This window comes from Mixophyes fleayi, chromosome 12 (genome assembly GCF_038048845.1).
Source record: "Mixophyes fleayi isolate aMixFle1 chromosome 12, aMixFle1.hap1, whole genome shotgun sequence".
Classification (NCBI taxonomy): Eukaryota; Metazoa; Chordata; class Amphibia; order Anura; family Limnodynastidae; genus Mixophyes; species Mixophyes fleayi.
Window position 1 is genome coordinate 20,391,211 of NC_134413.1, and position 14,598 is coordinate 20,405,808.

General features: G+C 44.7%; 1 protein-coding gene across 3 annotated transcripts in view; it reads left to right on the forward strand.

Moving 5' to 3' along the window:
• The window catches only part of ESR2 (estrogen receptor 2), a 99,773-nt gene that overhangs the window by 15,166 nt on the left and 70,009 nt on the right, over window positions 1–14,598 (forward strand). For all 3 annotated transcript variants that reach the window (XM_075193609.1, XM_075193607.1, XM_075193608.1), the window contains one exon: window positions 856–1,029. In XM_075193609.1, the coding sequence (XP_075049710.1) occupies window positions 856–1,029 (174 nt within the window). The remainder of the gene's footprint in view (window positions 1–855; window positions 1,030–14,598) is intronic.

Here is a 14,598-nt window from a genome sequence, read left to right on the forward strand (position 1 = left end):
TACCAGCTTTTTTAATGAAGATTATACCCTGGTGCCACTGACAGGTAACTGTGTTTGACTATTTGCATTTTGAAGTCTGCTCAGATGTACGAACACTGGAAGAAAGAATAGTTATATATAACAAATCTTATACATTCCTCTTCATTTGAGGTGATAGAAGGTATGAAAATGACCAACAGCTGATAATCACGTTCTCACACACTAACTGCACAGTTTGTTTGTATCAATAAAAATCATATTTTGCTCTATGTATTGGGTGGAGGTCTCATGGCTGCCCTCTGTATTGTGTGATGATGACAAAGTTGGCCTCTGAATTGTGTGGTGGTCACAAGGTTGCCCTCTATATTGTGTGGTGGTGACAAGGGTGCTGTGTATTGTGTGGTGGTGACAAGGGTGGTGTGTATTGTGTGCCGGTCACAAGAGTGCTTTGTGCTCTTCTGCATATCTATATGTTTCCGTTAAAGGCAGCACTTTATAAATAAAAATAATCAACCATTGTTTGTATTTTTTTCTTCAGTGGTCAATAAAATAACATACCTTTACCTCTCAAATGGCCCGATTCCATCAGGATAGTCCCAACAACAGGGACAGCTGAGATGAATTCCCACTCTTCACTTTACATACATGCTGTGTGAACCAATTAGTGGTGCACTTGTTATATAAGGGAAGATGGGAGGGATATGCAGGAAGTGCAGGCTATGCTCTCCATGGAACTGACCACGCCCACACATCACTGGCCACACCCAAACATCACTAGCCACACCTCCAGTGGGACGGCACTTCTCACAATCAGCCCCCTCCTGTTAGAATAAATATTAACAAAACATTTGTATATTCTCCATTGCTTATTTATAGTTCAAGAAGTTTTTACTGCAGTTGGCCGAGAAGTTGAAAATCAGCCAAGACATCTCCTCTGAGAGCCTTGTATCACAGTACGATATGTTACTGAACAGAGCGGAAGAAATGTCTAAGAAGGATAAAGAATTTCTGAGCGACAATAAAACTCTTATTTATAACCTTCAGAAAAAGGTAATGATATCGATAGGTTTATAACATTTAAACATCATTGCCAGGCTGAAAACCTATTTATTTCCTGACTTATTGCTACAACTCCTAACTAAATGTAGATAATATGATTATGGCAGAGCCTTCATTTTTGTTTTAAATTGTGTTTTTGAAATATATGGTATCGGTTATGCTTATTGTGCTTTACAAACTAGACGGTGTTGTGGAAATGACCACATGAGGCTGTATTCAGTGTAAATAATCAGTGACACAATTATTAGTAGGTCAAGTGTCCGCAAGGAGAAAATCAAGTCTGCTGTAGTTTGCTTCAGTAGTACATGATGTTCTTTGCTCAATTCATACCATAAATGTTATGTAGACACAACATGCAAGGATAGAGTCTTCAAGCTTGATGATTGGACAGAGAATAGTATGCAATTAAGGTTATACAGTTACAAAGAGAAAATCACATGAAAATCACAGATATATCCTGATAACCAAGTTATGTGTCTAGTGCGTGTATATACAGTGTGTGAGTGTGTGTGTGTGTGTGTGTGTATATATATATATATATATATAGTATATGTCTACCAGCAATGTCACTTAGTGTGTTCTAGTAGAGCTATATCACTTGGTGTCAAGCTATCTATGTCACTTGGTTGTGTGTTATAAGTCCAGCTATGTCATTTGTGATATTTTACCTCAATCTAGCCTTATCATATGGTAGTGTGTTCCACCTCCAGCTATATTACTTGGTGGTAAGTTCTATCTCTAGCTAGCTATGTAACCTGGTGGTGTGTTCTACCTCTAGCTAGTTATGCAACCTGGTGGTGTGTTCTACCTCTAGCTAGCTATGTAACCTGGTGGTGTGTTCTACCTCTAGCTAGCTATGTAACCTGGTGGTGTGTTCTACCTCTAGCTAGCTATGTAACCTGGGGGTGTGTTCTACCTCTGGCTAGTTATGTAACCTGGTGGTGTGTTCTACCTCTAGCTAGTTATGTAACCTGGTGGTGTGTTCTACCTCTAGCTAGCCATGTAACCTGGTGGTGTGTTCTACCTCTAGCTAGTTATGTAACCTGGTGGTGTGTTCTACCTCTAGCTAGTTATGTAACCTGGTGGTGTGTTCTACCTCTAGCTAGCCATGTAACCTGGTGGTGTGTTCTACCTCTAGCTAGTTATGTAACCCGGTGGTGTGTTCTACCTCTAGCTAGCTGTGTAACCCGGTGGTGTGTTCTACCTCTAGCTAGCTATGTAACCTGGTGGTGTGTTCTACCTCTAGCTAGCTATGTAACCTGGTGGTGTGTTCTACCTCTAGCTAGCCATGTAACCTGGTGGTGTGTTCTACCTCTAGCTAGTTGTGTAACCCGGTGGTGTGTTCTACCTCTAGCTAGCTGTGTAACCTGGTGGTGTGTTCTACCTCTAGCCAGCTATGTAACCTGGTGGTGTGTTCTACCTCTGGCTAGCTATGTAACCTGGTGGTGTGTTCTACCTCTAGCTAGCTGTGTAACCTGGTGGTGTGTTCTACCTCTAGCTAGCTATGTAACCTGGTGGTGTGTTCTACCTCTAGCTAGCTATGTAACCTGGTGGTGTGTTCTACCTCTAGCTAGCCATGTAACCTGGTGGTGTGTTCTACCTCTAGCTAGTTATGTAACCCGGTGGTGTGTTCTACCTCTAGCTAGCTGTGTAACCTGGTGGTGTGTTCTACCTCTAGCCAGCTATGTAACCTGGTGGTGTGTTCTACCTCTGGCTAGCTATGTAACCTGGTGGTATGTTCTACCTCTATCTAACTATATAACCTGGTGGTGTGTTCTACCTCTAGCTAGTTATGTAACCTGGTGGTGTGTTCTACCTCTAGCTAGCTATGTAACCTGGTGGTGTGTTCTACCTCTAGCTAGCTATGTAACCTGGTGGTGTGTTCTACCTTTAGCTAGTTATGTAACCTGGTGGTGTGTTCTACCTCTAGCTAGCCCTGTAACATAGTGGTGTGTTCTACCTCTAGCTAGCTATGTAACCTGGTGGTGTGTTTTACCTCTAGCTAGTTATGTAACCTGGTGGTGTGTTCTACCTCTAGCTAGTTATGTAACCTGGTGGTGTGTTCTACCTCTAGCTAGCTATGTAACCTGGTGGTGTGTTCTACCTCTAGCTAGTTATGTAACCTGGTGGTGTGTTCTACCTCTAGCTAGCTATGTAACCTGGTGGTGTGTTCTACCTCTAGCTAGCTATGTAACCTGGTGGTGTGTTCTACCTCTAGCTAGTTATGTAACCTGGTGGTGTGTTCTACCTCTAGCTAGTTATGTAACCTGGTGGTGTGTTCTACCTCTAGCTAGCTATGTAACCTGGTGGTGTGTTCTACCTCTAGCTAGTTATGTAACCTGGTGGTGTGTTCTACCTCTAGCTAGTTATGTAACCTGGTGGTGTGTTCTACCTCTAGCTAGTTATGTAACCCGGTGGTGTGTTCTACCTCTAGCTAGCTGTGTAACCTGGTGGTGTGTTCTACCTCTAGCTAGCTATGTAACCTGGTGGTGTGTTCTACCTCTAGCTAGTTATGTAACCTGGTGGTGTGTTCTACCTCTAGCTAGCTATGTAACCTGGTGGTGTGTTCTACCTCTAGCTAGTTATGTAATCTAGTGGTGTGTTCTACCTCTACCTAACTATATAACCTGGTGGTGTGTTCTACCTCTAGCTAGTTATGTAACCTGGTGGTGTGTTCTACCTCTAGCTAGTTATGTAACCCGGTGGTGTGTTCTACCTCTAGCTAGCTGTGTAACCTGGTGGTGTGTTCTACCTCTAGCTAGCTATGTAACCTGGTGGTGTGTTCTACCTCTAGCTAGTTATGTAACCTGGTGGTGTGTTCTACCTCTAGCTAGCTATGTAACCTGGTGGTGTGTTCTACCTCTAGCTAGTTATGTAATCTAGCGGTGTGTTCTACCTCTAGCTAGCTATGTAACCTGGTGGTGTGTTCTACCTCTAGCTAGTTATGTAACCTGGTGGCGTGTTCTACCTCTATCTAACTATGTAACCTGGTGGTGTGTTCTACCTCTACCTAACTATATAACCTGGTGGTGTTTTCTACCTCTAGCTAGCTATGTAACCTGGTGGTGTGTTCTACCTCTAGCTAGCTATGTAACCTGGTGGTGTGTTCTACCTCTAGCTAGTTATGTAACCTGGTGGTGTGTTCTACCTCTATCTAACTATGTAACCTGGTGGTGTGTTCTACCACTAGCTAGCTATGTAATCTGGTGGCGTGTTCTACCTCTACCTAACTATATAACCTGGTGGTGTGTTCTACCTCTAGCTAGTTATGTAACCTGGTGGTGTGTTCTACCTCTAGCTAGTTATGTAACCTGGTGGTGTGTTCTACCTCTAGCTAGTTATGTAACCTGGTGGTGTGTTCTACCTCTAGCTAGTTATGTAACCTGGTGGTGTGTTCTACCTCTAGCTAGTTATGTAACCTGGTGGTGTGTTCTACCTCTAGCTAGTTATGTAACCTGGTGGTGTGTTCTACCTCTAGCTAGCCCTGTAACATAGTGGTGTGTTCTACCTCTAGCTAGCTATGTAACCTGGTGGCGTGTTCTACCTCTAGCTAGTTATGTAACCTGGTGGCGTGTTCTACCTCTACCTAACTATATAACCTGGTGGTGTGTTCTACCTCTAGCTAGTTATGTCACCTGGTGGTGTGTTCTACCTCTAGCTAGCTATGTAACCTGGTGGTGTGTTCTACCTCTGGCTAGCTATGTAACCTGGTGGTGTGTTCTACCTCTAGCTAGTTATGTAACCTGGTGGTGTGTTCTATCTCTACCTAACTATATAACCTGGTGGTGTGTTCTACCTCTAGCTAGTTATGTAACCTGGTGGTGTGTTCTACCTCTAGCTAGTTATGTAACCTGGTGGTGTGTTCTACCTCTAGCTAGTTATGTAACCTGGTGGTGTGTTCTACCTCTAGCTAGTTATGTAACCTGGTGGTGTGTTCTACCTCTAGCTAGTTATGTAACCTGGTGGTGTGTTCTACCTTTAGCTAGTTATGTAACCTGGTGGTGTGTTCTACCTCTAGCTAGCCCTGTAACATAGTGGTGTGTTCTACCTCTAGCTAGTTATGTAACCTGGTGGTGTGTTCTACCTCTAGCTAGTTATGTAACCCGGTGGTGTGTTCTACCTCTAGCTAGCTATGTAACCTGGTGGTGTGTTCTACCTCTAGCTAGCTGTGTAACCTGGTGGTGTGTTCTACCTCTAGCTAGTTATGTAACCTGGTGGTGTGTTCTACCTTTAGCTAGTTATGTAACCTGGTGGTGTGTTCTACCTCTAGCTAGTTATGTAACCTGGTGGTGTGTTCTACCTCTAGCTAGCTATGTAACCTGGTGGTGTGTTCTACCTCTAGCTAGTTATGTAATCTAGCGGTGTGTTCTACCTCTAGCTAGCTATGTAACCTGGTGGTGTGTTCTACCTCTAGCTAGTTATGTAACCTGGTGGCGTGTTCTACCTCTATCTAACTATGTAACCTGGTGGTGTGTTCTACCTCTACCTAACTATATAACCTGGTGGTGTTTTCTACCTCTAGCTAGCTATGTAACCTGGTGGTGTGTTCTACCTCTAGCTAGCTATGTAACCTGGTGGTGTGTTCTACCTCTAGCTAGTTATGTAACCTGGTGGTGTGTTCTACCTCTATCTAACTATGTAACCTGGTGGTGTGTTCTACCACTAGCTAGCTATGTAATCTGGTGGCGTGTTCTACCTCTACCTAACTATATAACCTGGTGGTGTGTTCTACCTCTAGCTAGTTATGTAACCTGGTGGTGTGTTCTACCTCTAGCTAGTTATGTAACCTGGTGGTGTGTTCTACCTCTAGCTAGTTATGTAACCTGGTGGTGTGTTCTACCTCTAGCTAGTTATGTAACCTGGTGGTGTGTTCTACCTCTAGCTAGTTATGTAACCTGGTGGTGTGTTCTACCTCTAGCTAGTTATGTAACCTGGTGGTGTGTTCTACCTCTAGCTAGCCCTGTAACATAGTGGTGTGTTCTACCTCTAGCTAGCTATGTAACCTGGTGGCGTGTTCTACCTCTAGCTAGTTATGTAACCTGGTGGCGTGTTCTACCTCTACCTAACTATATAACCTGGTGGTGTGTTCTACCTCTAGCTAGTTATGTCACCTGGTGGTGTGTTCTACCTCTAGCTAGCTATGTAACCTGGTGGTGTGTTCTACCTCTGGCTAGCTATGTAACCTGGTGGTGTGTTCTACCTCTAGCTAGTTATGTAACCTGGTGGTGTGTTCTATCTCTACCTAACTATATAACCTGGTGGTGTGTTCTACCTCTAGCTAGTTATGTAACCTGGTGGTGTGTTCTACCTCTAGCTAGTTATGTAACCTGGTGGTGTGTTCTACCTCTAGCTAGTTATGTAACCTGGTGGTGTGTTCTACCTCTAGCTAGTTATGTAACCTGGTGGTGTGTTCTACCTCTAGCTAGTTATGTAACCTGGTGGTGTGTTCTACCTTTAGCTAGTTATGTAACCTGGTGGTGTGTTCTACCTCTAGCTAGCCCTGTAACATAGTGGTGTGTTCTACCTCTAGCTAGTTATGTAACCTGGTGGTGTGTTCTACCTCTAGCTAGTTATGTAACCCGGTGGTGTGTTCTACCTCTAGCTAGCTATGTAACCTGGTGGTGTGTTCTACCTCTAGCTAGCTGTGTAACCTGGTGGTGTGTTCTACCTCTAGCTAGTTATGTAACCTGGTGGTGTGTTCTACCTTTAGCTAGTTATGTAACCTGGTGGTGTGTTCTACCTCTAGCTAGCTGTGTAACCTGGTGGTGTGTTCTACCTCTAGCTAGTTATGTAACCTGGTGGTGTGTTCTACCTCTAGCTAGCCCTGTAACATAGTGGTGTGTTCTACCTCTAGCTAGTTATGTAACCTGGTGGTGTGTTCTACCTCTAGCTAGTTATGTAACCCGGTGGTGTGTTCTACCTCTAGCTAGCTATGTAACCTGGTGGTGTGTTCTACCTCTAGCTAGCTGTGTAACCTGGTGGTGTGTTCTACCTCTAGCTAGTTATGTAACCTGGTGGTGTGTTCTACCTCTAGCTAGTTATGTAACCTGGTGGTGTGTTCTACCTTTAGCTAGTTATGTAACCTGGTGGTGTGTTCTACCTCTAGCTAGCTATGTAACCTGGCGGTGTGTTCTACCTCTAGCTAGCTGTGTAACCTGGTGGTGTGTTCTACCTCTAGCTAGTTATGCAACCTGGTGGTGTGTTCTACCTCTAGCTAGTTATGTAACCTGGTGGTGTGTTCTACCTCTAGCTAGTTATGTAACCTGGTGGTGTGTTCTACCTGTAGCTAGCCCTGTAACATAGTGGTGTGTTCTACCTCTAGCTAGCTATGTAACCTGGTGGCGTGTTCTACCTCTACCTAACTATATAACCTGGTGGTGTGTTCTACCTCTAGCTAGTTATGTAACCTGGTGGTGTGTTCTGCCTCTAGCTAGCTATGTAACCTGGTGGTGTGTTCTACCTCTAGCTAGTTATGTAACCTGGTGGTGTGTTTTACCTCTATCTAACTATGTAACCTGGTGGTGTGTTCTACCTCTAGCTAGCTATGTAACCTGGTGGTATGTTCTACCTCTATCTAACTATATAACCTGGTGGTGTGTTCTACCTCTAGCTAGTTATGTAACCTGGTGGTGTGTTCTACCTCTAGCTAGCTATGTAACCTGGTGGTGTGTTCTACCTCTAGCTAGCTATGTAACCTGGTGGTGTGTTCTACCTCTAGCTAGTTATGTAACCTGGTGGTGTGTTCTACCTCTAGCTAGCCCTGTAACATAGTGGTGTGTTCTACCTCTAGCTAGCTATGTAACCTGGTGGTGTGTTTTACCTCTAGCTAGTTATGTAACCTGGTGGTGTGTTCTACCTCTAGCTAGTTATGTAACCTGGTGGTGTGTTCTACCTCTAGCTAGCTATGTAACCTGGTGGTGTGTTCTACCTCTAGCTAGTTATGTAACCTGGTGGTGTGTTCTACCTCTAGCTAGCTATGTAACCTGGTGGTGTGTTCTACCTCTAGCTAGCTATGTAACCTGGTGGTGTGTTCTACCTCTAGCTAGTTATGTAACCTGGTGGTGTGTTCTACCTCTAGCTAGTTATGTAACCTGGTGGTGTGTTCTACCTCTAGCTAGCTATGTAACCTGGTGGTGTGTTCTACCTCTAGCTAGTTATGTAACCTGGTGGTGTGTTCTACCTCTAGCTAGTTATGTAACCTGGTGGTGTGTTCTACCTCTAGCTAGTTATGTAACCCGGTGGTGTGTTCTACCTCTAGCTAGCTGTGTAACCTGGTGGTGTGTTCTACCTCTAGCTAGCTATGTAACCTGGTGGTGTGTTCTACCTCTAGCTAGTTATGTAACCTGGTGGTGTGTTCTACCTCTAGCTAGCTATGTAACCTGGTGGTGTGTTCTACCTCTAGCTAGTTATGTAATCTAGTGGTGTGTTCTACCTCTACCTAACTATATAACCTGGTGGTGTGTTCTACCTCTAGCTAGTTATGTAACCTGGTGGTGTGTTCTACCTCTAGCTAGTTATGTAACCCGGTGGTGTGTTCTACCTCTAGCTAGCTGTGTAACCTGGTGGTGTGTTCTACCTCTAGCTAGCTATGTAACCTGGTGGTGTGTTCTACCTCTAGCTAGTTATGTAACCTGGTGGTGTGTTCTACCTCTAGCTAGCTATGTAACCTGGTGGTGTGTTCTACCTCTAGCTAGTTATGTAACCTGGTGGCGTGTTCTACCTCTATCTAACTATGTAACCTGGTGGTGTGTTCTACCTCTACCTAACTATATAACCTGGTGGTGTTTTCTACCTCTAGCTAGCTATGTAACCTGGTGGTGTGTTCTACCTCTAGCTAGCTATGTAACCTGGTGGTGTGTTCTACCTCTAGCTAGTTATGTAACCTGGTGGTGTGTTCTACCTCTATCTAACTATGTAACCTGGTGGTGTGTTCTACCACTAGCTAGCTATGTAATCTGGTGGCGTGTTCTACCTCTACCTAACTATATAACCTGGTGGTGTGTTCTACCTCTAGCTAGTTATGTAACCTGGTGGTGTGTTCTACCTCTAGCTAGTTATGTAACCTGGTGGTGTGTTCTACCTCTAGCTAGTTATGTAACCCGGTGGTGTGTTCTACCTCTAGCTAGCTGTGTAACCTGGTGGTGTGTTCTACCTCTAGCTAGCTATGTAACCTGGTGGTGTGTTCTACCTCTAGCTAGTTATGTAACCTGGTGGTGTGTTCTACCTCTAGCTAGCTATGTAACCTGGTGGTGTGTTCTACCTCTAGCTAGTTATGTAATCTAGTGGTGTGTTCTACCTCTACCTAACTATATAACCTGGTGGTGTGTTCTACCTCTAGCTAGTTATGTAACCTGGTGGTGTGTTCTACCTCTAGCTAGTTATGTAACCCGGTGGTGTGTTCTACCTCTAGCTAGCTGTGTAACCTGGTGGTGTGTTCTACCTCTAGCTAGCTATGTAACCTGGTGGTGTGTTCTACCTCTAGCTAGTTATGTAACCTGGTGGTGTGTTCTACCTCTAGCTAGCTATGTAACCTGGTGGTGTGTTCTACCTCTAGCTAGTTATGTAATCTAGCGGTGTGTTCTACCTCTAGCTAGCTATGTAACCTGGTGGTGTGTTCTACCTCTAGCTAGTTATGTAACCTGGTGGCGTGTTCTACCTCTATCTAACTATGTAACCTGGTGGTGTGTTCTACCTCTACCTAACTATATAACCTGGTGGTGTTTTCTACCTCTAGCTAGCTATGTAACCTGGTGGTGTGTTCTACCTCTAGCTAGCTATGTAACCTGGTGGTGTGTTCTACCTCTAGCTAGTTATGTAACCTGGTGGTGTGTTCTACCTCTATCTAACTATGTAACCTGGTGGTGTGTTCTACCACTAGCTAGCTATGTAATCTGGTGGCGTGTTCTACCTCTACCTAACTATATAACCTGGTGGTGTGTTCTACCTCTAGCTAGTTATGTAACCTGGTGGTGTGTTCTACCTCTAGCTAGTTATGTAACCTGGTGGTGTGTTCTACCTCTAGCTAGTTATGTAACCTGGTGGTGTGTTCTACCTCTAGCTAGCTATGTAACCCGGTGGTGTGTTCTACCTTTAGCTAGCTATGTAACCTGGTGGTGTGTTCTACCTCTAGCTAGCTGTGTAACCTGGTGGTGTGTTCTACCTCTAGCTAGTTATGTAACCTGGTGGTGTGTTCTACCTCTAGCTAGTTATGTAACCTGGTGGTGTGTTCTACCTCTAGCTAGCCCTGTAACATAGTGGTGTGTTCTACCTCTAGCTAGCTATGTAACCTGGTGGCGTGTTCTACCTCTAGCTAGTTATGTAACCTGGTGGCGTGTTCTACCTCTACCTAACTATATAACCTGGTGGTGTGTTCTACCTCTAGCTAGTTATGTAACCTGGTGGTGTGTTCTACCTCTAGCTAGCTATGTAACCTGGTGGTGTGTTCTACCTCTGGCTAGCTATGTAACCTGGTGGTGTGTTCTACCTCTAGCTAGTTATGTAACCTGGTGGTGTGTTCTATCTCTAGCTAGTTATGTAACCTGGTGGTGTGTTCTACCTCTAGCTAGCTATGTAACCTGGTGGTGTGTTCTACCTCTGGCTAGCTATGTAACCTGGTGGTGTGTTCTACCTTTAGCTAGTTATGTAACCTGGTGGTGTGTTCTACCTCTAGCTAGTCCTGTAACATAGTGGTGTGTTCTACCTCTAGCTAGTTATGTAACCTGGTGGTGTGTTCTACCTCTAGCTAGTTATGTAACCCGGTGGTGTGTTCTACCTCTAGCTAGCTATGTAACCTGGTGGTGTGTTCTACCTCTAGCTAGCTGTGTAACCTGGTGGTGTGTTCTACCTCTAGCTAGTTATGTAACCTGGTGGTGTGTTCTACCTTTAGCTAGTTATGTAACCTGGTGGTGTGTTCTACCTCTAGCTAGCTGTGTAACCTGGTGGTGTGTTCTACCTCTAGCTAGTTATGTAACCTGGTGGTGTGTTCTACCTCTAGCCAGCCCTGTAACATAGTGGTGTGTTCTACCTCTAGCTAGTTATGTAACCTGGTGGTGTGTTCTACCTCTAGCTAGTTATGTAACCCGGTGGTGTGTTCTACCTCTAGCTAGCTATGTAACCTGGTGGTGTGTTCTACCTCTAGCTAGCTGTGTAACCTGGTGGTGTGTTCTACCTCTAGCTAGTTATGTAACCTGGTGGTGTGTTCTACCTCTAGCTAGTTATGTAACCTGGTGGTGTGTTCTACCTTTAGCTAGTTATGTAACCTGGTGGTGTGTTCTACCTCTAGCTAGCTATGTAACCTGGTGGTGTGTTCTACCTCTAGCTAGCTGTGTAACCTGGTGGTGTGTTCTACCTCTAGCTAGTTATGCAACCTGGTGGTGTGTTCTACCTCTAGATAGTTATGTAACCTGGTGGTGTGTTCTACCTCTAGCTAGTTATGTAACCTGGTGGTGTGTTCTACCTCTAGCTAGCCCTGTAACATAGTGGTGTGTTCTACCTCTAGCTAGCTATGTAACCTGGTGGCGTGTTCTACCTCTACCTAACTATATAACCTGGTGGTGTGTTCTACCTCTAGCTAGTTATGTAACCTGGTGTGTGTTCTGCCTCTAGCTAGCTATGTAACCTGGTGGTGTGTTCTACCTCTAGCTAGTTATGTAACCTGGTGGTGTGTTCTACCTCTATCTAACTATGTAACCTGGTGGTGTGTTCTACCTCTAGCTAGCTATGTAACCCGGTGGTGTGTTCTACCTCTAGCTAGCTATGTAACCTGGTGGTTTGTTCTACCTCTAGCTAGCTATGTAACCTGGTGGCGTGTTCTACCTCTACCTAACTATATAACCTGGTGGTGTGTTCTACCTCTAGCTAGTTATGTAACCTGGTGGTGTGTTCTACCTCTAGCTAGTTATGTAACCTGGTGGTGTGTTCTACCTCTAGCTAGTTATGTAACCTGGTGGTGTGTTCTACCTTTAGCTAGTTATGTAACCTGGTGGTGTGTTCTACCTCTAGCTAGCCCTGTAACATAGTGGTGTGTTCTACCTCTAGCTAGTTATGTAACCTGGTGGTGTGTTCTACCTCTAGCTAGTTATGTAACCCGGTGGTGTGTTCTACCTCTAGCTAGCTATGTAACCTGGTGGTGTGTTCTACCTCTAGCTAGCTGTGTAACCTGGTGGTGTGTTCTACCTCTAGCTAGTTATGTAACCTGGTGGTGTGTTCTACCTTTAGCTAGTTATGTAACCTGGTGGTGTGTTCTACCTCTAGCTAGCTGTGTAACCTGGTGGTGTGTTCTACCTCTAGCTAGTTATGTAACCTGGTGGTGTGTTCTACCTCTAGCTAGCCCTGTAACATAGTGGTGTGTTCTACCTCTAGCTAGTTATGTAACCTGGTGGTGTGTTCTACCTCTAGCTAGTTATGTAACCCGGTGGTGTGTTCTACCTCTAGCTAGCTATGTAACCTGGTGGTGTGTTCTACCTCTAGCTAGCTGTGTAACCTGGTGGTGTGTTCTACCTCTAGCTAGTTATGTAACCTGGTGGTGTGTTCTACCTCTAGCTAGTTATGTAACCTGGTGGTGTGTTCTACCTTTAGCTAGTTATGTAACCTGGTGGTGTGTTCTACCTCTAGCTAGCTATGTAACCTGGTGGTGTGTTCTACCTCTAGCTAGCTGTGTAACCTGGTGGTGTGTTCTACCTCTAGCTAGTTATGCAACCTGGTGGTGTGTTCTACCTCTAGCTAGTTATGTAACCTGGTGGTGTGTTCTACCTCTAGCTAGTTATGTAACCTGGTGGTGTGTTCTACCTCTAGCTAGCCCTGTAACATAGTGGTGTGTTCTACCTCTAGCTAGCTATGTAACCTGGTGGCGTGTTCTACCTCTACCTAACTATATAACCTGGTGGTGTGTTCTACCTCTAGCTAGTTATGTAACCTGGTGGTTTGTTCTGCCTCTAGCTAGCTATGTAACCTGGTGGTGTGTTCTACCTCTAGCTAGTTATGTAACCTGGTGGTGTGTTCTACCTCTATCTAACTATGTAACCTGGTGGTGTGTTCTACCTCTAGCTAGCTATGTAACCTGGTGGTATGTTCTACCTCTATCTAACTATATAACCTGGTGGTGTGTTCTACCTCTAGCTAGTTATGTAACCTGGTGGTGTGTTCTACCTCTAGCTAGCTATGTAACCTGGTGGTGTGTTCTACCTCTAGCTAGCTATGTAACCTGGTGGTGTGTTCTACCTCTAGCTAGTTATGTAACCTGGTGGTGTGTTCTACCTCTAGCTAGCCCTGTAACATAGTGGTGTGTTCTACCTCTAGCTAGCTATGTAACCTGGTGGTGTGTTTTACCTCTAGCTAGTTATGTAACCTGGTGGTGTGTTCTACCTCTAGCTAGTTATGTAACCTGGTGGTGTGTTCTACCTCTAGCTAGCTATGTAACCTGGTGGTGTGTTCTACCTCTAGCTAGTTATGTAACCTGGTGGTGTGTTCTACCTCTAGCTAGCTATGTAACCTGGTGGTGTGTTCTACCTCTAGCTAGCTATGTAACCTGGTGGTGTGTTCTACCTCTAGCTAGTTATGTAACCTGGTGGTGTGTTCTACCTCTAGCTAGTTATGTAACCTGGTGGTGTGTTCTACCTCTAGCTAGCTATGTAACCTGGTGGTGTGTTCTACCTCTAGCTAGTTATGTAACCTGGTGGTGTGTTCTACCTCTAGCTAGTTATGTAACCTGGTGGTGTGTTCTACCTCTAGCTAGTTATGTAACCCGGTGGTGTGTTCTACCTCTAGCTAGCTGTGTAACCTGGTGGTGTGTTCTACCTCTAGCTAGCTATGTAACCTGGTGGTGTGTTCTACCTCTAGCTAGTTATGTAACCTGGTGGTGTGTTCTACCTCTAGCTAGCTATGTAACCTGGTGGTGTGTTCTACCTCTAGCTAGTTATGTAATCTAGTGGTGTGTTCTACCTCTACCTAACTATATAACCTGGTGGTGTGTTCTACCTCTAGCTAGTTATGTAACCTGGTGGTGTGTTCTACCTCTAGCTAGTTATGTAACCCGGTGGTGTGTTCTACCTCTAGCTAGCTGTGTAACCTGGTGGTGTGTTCTACCTCTAGCTAGCTGTGTAACCTGGTGGTGTGTTCTACCTCTAGCTAGTTATGTAACCTGGTGGTGTGTTCTACCTCTAGCTAGCTATGTAACCTGGTGGTGTATTCTACCTCTAGCTAGTTATGTAATCTAGCGGTGTGTTCTACCTCTAGCTAGCTATGTAACCTGGTGGTGTGTTCTACCTCTAGCTAGTTATGTAACCTGGTGGCGTGTTCTACCTCTATCTAACTATGTAACCTGGTGGTGTGTTCTACCTCTACCTAACTATATAACCTGGTGGTGTTTTCTACCTCTAGCTAGCTATGTAACCTGGTGGTGTGTTCTACCTCTAGCTAGCTATGTAACCTGGTGGTGTGTTCTACCTCTAGCTAGTTATGTAACCTGGTGGTGTGTTCTACCTCTATCTAACTATGTAACCTGGTGGTGTGTTCTACCACTAGCTAGCTATGTAATCTGGTGGCGTGTTCTACCTCTACCTA